At 44.7% G+C, this 9,318-nt stretch overlaps 1 protein-coding gene across 2 annotated transcripts in view; it reads left to right on the top strand.

Annotated features, from left to right (window-relative positions):
* The first annotated feature begins 7,593 nt into the window (after window positions 1-7,593).
* RAB8B (RAB8B, member RAS oncogene family) overlaps window positions 7,594-9,318 on the top strand; it is a 61,945-nt gene continuing 60,220 nt past the window's right edge. The window contains exon 1 of one of the 2 annotated variants that reach the window (XM_036439765.2): window positions 7,594-7,804. In XM_036439765.2, coding sequence (XP_036295658.1) covers window positions 7,681-7,804 — 124 coding nt within the window. In that variant the 5' untranslated portion in view covers window positions 7,594-7,680. The remainder of the gene's footprint in view (window positions 7,805-9,318) is intronic. The other variant, XM_036439760.2, reaches the window with a different exon arrangement.

Genomic DNA, 9,318 nt, shown 5'->3' with positions numbered 1-9,318 from the left:
TAGGGCGAACTGAATGCTATTTAGAACAAGGAACTGGGTGTCTTGGGCTCCTTTCCCAGCACCACACCTCGCCTAGCCTCCTGGGATCCTCTAGGCCTGGAGGCTGTTGAAAAATCCCTTTAATTCACCAGGGTGTTTGGTTTGTCTGTAAGACTAGAAATCCCATGGCAAACTTAGGTCACCTGTTATGGGAGCTTAGATTCGAGAGCCAAAGGGTTTTATAGGCAGAAAAGGATTATCTAATCCAGTCCCTTTCCCCCCATTTTACAGATGAGGAAACTGAGGCACAGAAAGGTGGTTCTTTTTTAAGGTCACAGAGCTAGTTAATGACTGAGCTGGGAACTGAACCCAGGTCACCAGATGCTTAGTCTACTCTTCTTTCCATTGCAGAATCTCAGGGCAGACTTGACAGAGCCTGATAGTCTGCAGGAGATGTTGTTCTAGGCTGCAGAAGTGTTTAACCTTAGCTGGTGGCTGAAGTAGGGTAGGAAAGGGACCAGGTGTCTAAGCGCTTATGTCAATTCTAGCTTTGGACCACACTTCCTTTCTTTGTAAAACAATGTTTCTTTTCAGCCCCTTCTTCCCAGTTTAAGATTTGTTTTAAGAGAATGACAAGTCAGAATGTTCCTCTATTCAGCTCCAGGACTTCTCCAGAAATTCCCAGATAGCCAACCATTTAGCAGTACTTGGTATAACTATCCATATGCACTTGACACTGAAACAGGTGGAGGTATTCATTTGTTGCCTCTAAAGCAGTGTTTTTCAACCTTTTTTGGGCAAAGGCACACTTGTTTCATGAAAAAAATCACGAGGCACACCACCATTAGAAAATGTTAAAAAATTTAACTCTGTGCCTATATTGACTATATATAAAGTAATTCTCTTGAATAGGAATCAAATAAACACAAAGAAAGTATTTTATAATTACTTTATTATGAAATATTAAGTAAACAAAATAGTGAAAAATTATAAAATTCTTGTCTTGTCTGCACCTACGGCACACCAGGCAACATCTTGCGGCACACTAGTGTGCCGCGGAACAGCGGTTGAAAAACGCTGCTCTAAAGCCTTGTCTCCTCTGTTTCTAACATAGCCCAGTGACTCAGGGTGAGTCTGACGCCACACTCAGCTTCAGTGGCTTAAGCCAATTGGCCGGTGCCCTCTTCTCGGACCTGGGGTTGGTTCACAGAAGGGCAGTCAGGGCCCAGGGAACTCAGGTGGTTCTAGGGTACTTATTTGATTCTTGAAAAAGAGGATGCTCTACATTTTGCTGTTTGTATCTGGAAACAAGGAGTCCCAGGAGTTTCAGAAAGACATTTTGCAACCACCCGGGGCCAGCCTGTTGAAATAAGTATTATTTTGAGGAAGCGTTGCTAAGAAACCAAAAGAGAGACACCAGGTCCCCTGCATGTCATGTGAGCTGCTTTATTACTCACCTGTCCCTAGCTCTATTTTTTATTATTTCAGAATGTGATTAAATAAATAGTTTTACTAATTAAGCCATTTAGTGGTTTATTTACTATCATATGCTTCCCAATACCTGTTATGATGCTGATTGTGAGTTTTGGCACATTTTGACTTTACCATTGGGTCAGTGTCCATTTTAAAGTTGGTCCCAAAAGTCTTTTTTTAATAACTTAAACTTATATGAAACTATACTCAAAACTCCTAAAATTTACTGAATATTCCCTATTGGACACAAAATCCTATATAGCAATGCCGAGGATAATGAAAGGAAGGACTTTTACTAACAAATTTTATTGTCAGAAACTTTATTATCAGGGAAAGAAATAATATAAGAGATATAAGAATGGCTAATTCCCATCCACCCTTTAGTGAAATAATATGCAGGCTAAGCTTTATCTCCCCTTTCTGTGGGTTGGACCCTACCCAGAAATGGAGCCACCCAGAATATTTCTGGGTAGGAAATATTAACTTGCGTGGTTTCTTCTGTATTCTGGATGATAAGGTACCTACTCCCAAGAAAATAATTTTGCCTTCATCTGGGCATTGACCATGGCCTTTGCCTATATTCCAGTGCCCATGCCATAGATAGCCTCCCATTCAGTTATGTTCATTAACCCAGGTCTGAGGGAGGCAGACTGTCCTTATATCCTCTCTATGCCTTGCTGACTTTGTTACAAGAAGTTAGGCGTATAGAGATTTGTTGTTCAAGTGGATTCTGTACTTTCATGTAGCATTTTTTTTTGTATTTCCATGCCATTTTTATTTAACTTTTACATCTAGAGGGTGATAAGCAAAATGTTTTACTATCAGTTTTGCATGAACATTTGGCCAATCAGATTGGAAGTCTAACCAATCATAGCGTATGTGCAAATAATTAAAATGGACACCCAACTAATCCGAATGAATGCTTAATCAATCTTAATTAAAACCAACCAATCAGAATGGACACCTGACCCATCAGAATAAATGTAGTGTGCACCAGACAAATATCTGCCTCCCATTTATCATTAAACTTTTCACCTATGTGTTCTCTCCTCAATTAGCTGGGAAATAAACTGAGGATAGGGACCACGTGATAGATCTCCATATCCTCCAGGTGGCCTCGCTGAGCTGGCTATATAGCGTGAGCTTAATGAATACTTGCCTGAATGGACATTATTCACCTAGTGATTACTTGGGAAACATCAGTGGGTAGAAAGAGTATAGTTTACCCCTCCCTGATAAAGATAATTACAGAATTATCCATTGGAACATCACTAAACAAATAGCATGTTTTTTGATGACACAAAGGTGATAGAGAAATTGATGTTTTTGAGGAGTTATCATTCAATATGATCTTGACAAGCTAGAGAAATAATATATAATAACACCAATTTCTTAAACACAACAATGAATAGTGTACTTAATAAATACAAGCTAGAGTACATACAGAAAGGTATTGGTGAGGCCAAAAATACCTAAGTCTTGTGGCAAATAATAAACTGAAGGTGTCCCAGATGTTTTTAAAATACCTTGACTGCTGGCATGATAGTCAGTTGTCCATCCATTCAACAACTCAATTGGGTATCTAATGTGTGTGAGGCATCACGCTAGGCATGCTGGGGACAAAGTGAAAAATTAGCAATGTCTTTTTTTCTCCATCAGCTCAAGTTTTAAGGGAGAAGACAAAGAAGCACACAAACTATTATTAGATAACAGAGAGACAGCTTATTCGACGGCTGAGTCACCAGTCAGTGAAAGTAATCACCGTGAAGGGCATCTTTGTAGCCCACCGGCACAGCTGTGCTCAGCGGATGGCAGAGGACCAGGACTCAAGAGTGGCTGGACAGAAGCGTCAACACTGATGGGTGCAGACTGATGGCCAGAAGGTACTTTGCCCCTAATTTTTCAGGACCACATAACTGCCGGGACTCTTGTAGGATATAATTCAAGGGAGTAAAAATCCCAATGACGCCTGCTACCAGTTGTGCCAGCCCTTGACAAGTAGGAGTCTCAGCCAAATATAATTTCATTTAAGCAATTAAGAAAGGTGACATTTCTTGCACTCAAGTGTCATGGAGCAATTTAAACCAGTTAAAGAATGCCTGAATTGATTTGAAAATTAGAGAACACATCTACCCTCATGAATATGTTTGTAGATGCTTGGAGGTCTTTAACCTCCAAGATGAATAAACTACTGTAAGAAGTGAATAATGCCTTTGGAATTGTGCAACAAATCAGTCTTTCCTGCTATCATGAGTGAAGCTAGCCTGAGTACAAACTAAACATATCGAGGAGGGCAGCAACAAGAGACTATAGAAAATGAACTAGAGTCTGATAAAAAAACAAAAGCTCACAGAGACCTTACTCACACCTCACAGAGTTCCCTTCTGCATCATTAGAAAACTCACAGGGAAGAACTCAAATTAACCCAGCCTGGTCATATGCCCATCTCTGTGGCTGGAGGAGTAAAGTACCATGATTCATAGTCACCAGTGGGGGAGGAGCAACTTCTAAAAAGCAGGAAGAAAAAGTGCTGGCTTGACAAAAAACACAGAGGGTAAACTACTTGGACAACTAGATTTCTGTAAGTCAAGCTGCCATGTGCAAAAAGCTTCAATAAACATTTCCAAGGTCAAATGGGATGTGCTGGTCGGCCTAGTGCTCTGCAGTATTTCAAGGGTAGACTTGGGTAACTAGCACAAGAGTGTTGATGTAGTTTCCTTTAGAAAGATCTGAAGATGCCATTTGGAGAAAGAAAGTGGTGGCCTGTCACCTTTGGTACCCTTAGATCTACAAATAGATTGTCAAGTCTTTTGAGCAAAGTGCCTTGATTCAATAGTATTGTTACTACCACCAAAACCTCATTTCTAAGCAACATGCTATTGTACAAAATATGAAGATTAATAATGCATAAAAGAAAAAAATGGGACTCTTTGAAGCAATATCAATGCATCAAAATGCTTGAATGGTTCAGTGGTGGTGCACAGACTTACCTGTTAGAAGGTCAGTGTTATATACACTTGGTAGCAGAGAAAAACCAGGGAAGTGAGAATAAAACAGAATTAAAAAAAAAATTCCCATCAATTATCAAAATTCCCCTAAGGAAATTTAGGGACTTTAAAATTTCTAACTCTAGCTTCTTTTCTGACCTTAGGTATTTTTGGTGCATGAAATTCATGCATGGGGTGGGGGAAGGGGTCCCCTTCAGCCCAGCCTGAACCCTCTCCAATCCAGGACCCCTAGGAAGATGTCTGACTGCAGGTTTAGGCCCTGTGGCATCGGGCCTAAACTGGAAATCGGACATCTCTCTCATAATCTGGGACCACTGGCTCCTAACTGCTCACCTGCCTGACTGCCTGATCACTACTAACTTCCCCCCCTGCCAGCCTGGTTGCCCCTCACTGCCCCCGTTTGCTGGTCTGGTCACCCCTCACTGCCCTCCCCCTCTGGCCTGGTTGCTCCTAATGCCTCTCCCCCCCCCCTGCCACCTGGTGACCCCACGCAGCCTGCTGTTTGGTCATTTGGTTGCCCCTCACTGCCCCTCTTCCTTGCTGGCCTGGTCTTCCCACACAGCCTGTTTGGTCATTTCGGTGCGATGGTTGCTTAGGCTTTTATATAGAGATTTTTTAAATTGTTACCTTAGGATACATTTTTATTGATTTTAGAGAGAGAGGGAGAGAGAGAAGGCGAGAGAGAAACATTGATATGAGAGAAACATGAATAGGTTTCTCTTACACACTCCCATATACACTCTAATTAGAGATCGAATCTGCAACCTGGGTATGTGCCCTGACTGGGAATGGAGCCTGAGACCTTTCAGTATAAGAAAGGATGCTCCAACCAACTGAGCCACACCAGCCAGGGCTTTTTAAAAAGATTTTTTCTATTAATTTTTTTTCAGAAAGAGAGGAAGGAAGAGGGAGAGAGAAAAATCCACCAGCTGCTTCAGCACGTGCCCTGACTGGGGATCAAACCCCAAATTTGTATATATGCTCTGACTGGGAATTGAACCCAAGAGGCTTGGGTGCATGGAGGGATCTTTTAGCCAATGGAGTCACAAGGGCCAGGGCAGTGTGTTCTTATTCACATAAAAAGAGAATACCAACAGTTACATGCAGATGGTGGGACTAAAAGTTACTTTAATCAGCACACATTTTATAAAAAAGATCCCACTGATCTTTGCAGATTTTTTTTCTTTTCCAGAATAAAGATGAACATGTAGAACTGAGTTGTCCACTCTTGTTCAGCCTTGGCTCAGGCAATGTTCAAAGACTTGCCCAAGAACTGGCTGGGGCAGGTAGGGTCCACTTGGGGCAGAGGTCAGAAACTATCTCGTTAGGCAGCAGAAATTGAGACTTTTGACCTCCTTAGAGCTTTGTTCCCATCCAGTGGGCTATAGGGATTAGACTTGAGATTGGCAGCAACCTTCTGGGTACTATATGATCAATAGGTGTGAATTAATACATTTCATCTTCTTTCCATGTAGGTGAAAGTCAACATGAGGGCCAACTATTGATAAATCTTCCTTCATGTCAAGCCTCAGAATGAAATATCACTGTCATTGTACATGAAGATACAAAGATGTGTTTTATAAAAGCCTGCTGTCTTGTTCAAATAACTGTCCATGTTTTCTTTCTTATTCCACTAATGGTTGAGTCCACTGGTTCCCTTAATAACCTCATATGACCTACCAGAAGTTGTTTCCTTAGATCTAAGGTAAATGCCTAGGCAAGTTTCTCAGATATTTTGGCCTCAGGACCCCTTTATCCTCTTAAAAATTGAGGACCCTAAAGAGTTTTTGTTCATGTGGGTCTTATCTGATAGTATTTGACATATTAGAATTAAAACTGAGAAGGAAAAAGAAGAGATGAGAGACAGAGAGCCCTGACTGGGTGGAGCTTCTGGTCCAGACCTCCTCAGCTGTTTATTTGTCCTTCACCTTTACCTGAGCCAGTAAACACGCCTTTCTGGAGAACCTGGTCTGATGGAGTTTCTGCTACTAGAGAATGAAAGATACCTGAATGGTAGCACATCCACAAAAACAAAAAATAGTCTAAGATAGTAAATAAAAGATTAATTGGGTATGACAGAATGTTACTTCCCCCCTTCATTTGTCATCCATTGAGTGAGGGCCTGTCTTCTGAGGGCTAAAGGGAACATCACTACTAACATTTGTACAAGGCCTTGTGGATTTCCAAGTGTTTTCACATTCAGTATCATTTAATTTTTCCCACAAGCATATATGAAAGTTTGTTTTATACCCATTCTACAGATGAGAAAAACAAGGCTCAGAGAGCCTGTGTGCAATTAATCAGCAAGACAAAATCCAAATCATAGGTTTTAGATTCCCATGGTCATAATTCCTGCTTTGCATGATGCTTGTAATTTTTAAGGACATAGACCTATAGCACAATCCTATTATGTTCAATTTCAAGTTTTTTATTTTTTATTTTTTTTTATCCATCCTGCAGCGGGGAGAGGGGAGTGATCTGCATAGCAGATCCTCTACCCATCGTATTTGGCTTTGGTCTGGAAATCTGAAGAAGAGAACATGAGTGTGGTTCAAGTTAGAATGGCAATCATTCTTTTCCAGCTCTGTAATTGAAGGGCTGCGGGAGGGGGCTTAGAGGTTGTGCAGGGCAGGAACTGGAGGAGAAGCCAGATAATGCACTGCAGATAATCCACAGGCTGTGCCATAGCGGCGATAAGGAAAGAAAGCATTTTAGCTCTGAGTCCTGGCGGCAGAGCTGCAGGAACCGCGGGATTCAGATTCCGAGGTCCTGGATTTGAAAGCCGCCCACACACAAAGAAGTTGAGTACCCGATAATGCACTGCAGATAATCCACAGGCGCGGTACGCAGAGTGCGAAACTGAGCCTCCCTTCCTAACTTGGACGGAAACGCCTCGTCCACCGGGGCGCCCCTCCCAAAGCGGACCTTCTTTTATCCTGCGGGGCAGTCCGCACAACCAGCAGCCAGACACGCCAGGCACGCCCGAAGCTTCTCAAAGGAACTACAAGTCCCATGAAGCCCTGGGTTTCGGGGCGGTGATGACAAAGCCGCCGCGGATTGGCCAGGCGGGGCGGGGCGCGCAGGCCTTCTCCGAGGGAAGGGGCGGGGCTAGGGGCGGGGCGCGCGGCGGCTGGGCGGGCACGCCCCCTCGCCGCGGCCCCCTCTCCGCCTCGCTCCGCCGCCGCTCTCGCTCCCGGGTCAGACGGGCCGGAGCGAGAAGATGGCGAAGACGTACGATTATCTGTTCAAGCTGCTGCTGATCGGCGACTCGGGGGTGGGCAAGACCTGCCTCCTTTTCCGCTTTTCGGAGGACGCCTTTAACACCACCTTCATCTCCACCATCGGTGAGGGAGGGGCCGCAGCCGGGGACGGGGAGTGAGAAACCGGGGGCGAGGGCGAGGGGGCCTGGAGCGGGGAAGGGGGAAGGCTTGGGGGCCCCCGGGAGAGGACCCCCCTCCCCCCCCCGGGGACGGCGGGACGGCGAGGGCAGTGGGAGAGCGGAAAGGGGCGGGCGGAGATGCGAGGCTGGGAGGTGAAGGGGAAACTTGGGGGCAAAGAAAGGCAAAGGGGAACCAATGGAACAAGGACTCAAGGGTGGTGGGGGAAACGAGCGGGTTGGCGGGTGACTGGGGAGGGTGTTAGGGGGACAAAGTGTGTGTGTGTGTGTGTGTGTGTGTGTGTGTGTGTGTGTGTGTAACACAAGACATCTCACGGGGAGAGAGAAAGGGATAGTGGGTGTGAATTGGATTAGAAGACAGGAAAGAGGAAGGAAATGTGAAGGGGAAATGAAGGGTTGGGGGAAGTATAGGAAGAGAAAGACTCGGGGCAAGAACGGTGCGAGTCCCGCGGCGGGAGGGGATGCAGGGGAGTGAGTGGTCAGGAGCGGAGGGGCAGGGCGCGGGGGTCCGGGCGGAGATGTCCTGGCCGGGGCAGAAGGAAACTGGGGGGTAGGAATAGCAGGGTTCAGGGGACCAGAGGACAGATTGGGGGTACGTGGCGGGGAAAGTGAAGAGGAGCTGGTGGGAGAGAAAAAGGGGGGAAGGAGGCTGGGCACTCAGCAGAGAGATTGAGCTGCGAAGACAGAGGAGGTGGGAAAGGGGGAGGAGAGTGGGGGAGAAAGCAGGACTTTCTTCAGGAACCGGGAGCACTGTTAGCATTTTCTGTCCTCACTTCCTCTGGATCAAGTGCAGGGAAAAGAGAAAAAGTGACTAATGATAGGATGAGGTCTACAGAGCATTTCAGTGCTGTGCCAGTGCTAACGGGCATGAAGAGAATGGGTGACTTTGGGGAACGGTGTGGTCAGGAAACTATGCGTCCTGTACTACTATCTCCTGAAAAGCAGCACTTGTCAATTTTTAAATTCTTGGGCTTGCATGTTTAGTAACTTCTCAGCTGCGGATTCTGCCTGGGTCCCTGTATATTTTGCTCTGAATCACCACAAGCAACCTACCCCTGGTTATTTTCAGTTGATTCAGGGTTGGTTTTTGTTTTGTTTTGTTTTTTCCTGATCTGGGGCTGGCAGCTGTCCTTCCAACTTTTGTACTGGAAGACTTTGTGTTCAGGTAACAAGTTCTCTTAACTTACTGTGCACCGAAGAGCAAATCAAAGCTGGTTTTAAGCTGCCTAACCAAGTGACCTTAACACCCTTTTCCTTGTTAAATAGCTGCAGTTAATTAAGTGCCTTAAGTATCTTAACTTTGGTTGTCTGGATGATGCTTGTGGCTTCTAAGAGTAGCTCCCTTAAGCGTCTTTCAAGTGAATTCTTACAGCACATTTTACCATGAATTTCTGGGATTACTGGGGGCTAGTGCTATGGAGTATTATTTGATTATTTGTATGTTTTAAGGATAATTTATTA

This window comes from Pipistrellus kuhlii, unplaced genomic scaffold, assembly GCF_014108245.1.
Source record: "Pipistrellus kuhlii isolate mPipKuh1 unplaced genomic scaffold, mPipKuh1.p scaffold_m20_p_1, whole genome shotgun sequence".
Classification (NCBI taxonomy): domain Eukaryota; kingdom Metazoa; phylum Chordata; class Mammalia; order Chiroptera; family Vespertilionidae; genus Pipistrellus; species Pipistrellus kuhlii.
The sequence above is the reverse complement of the archived record's forward strand: the minus strand, read 5'-3'. Positions and strand labels throughout refer to the sequence as shown.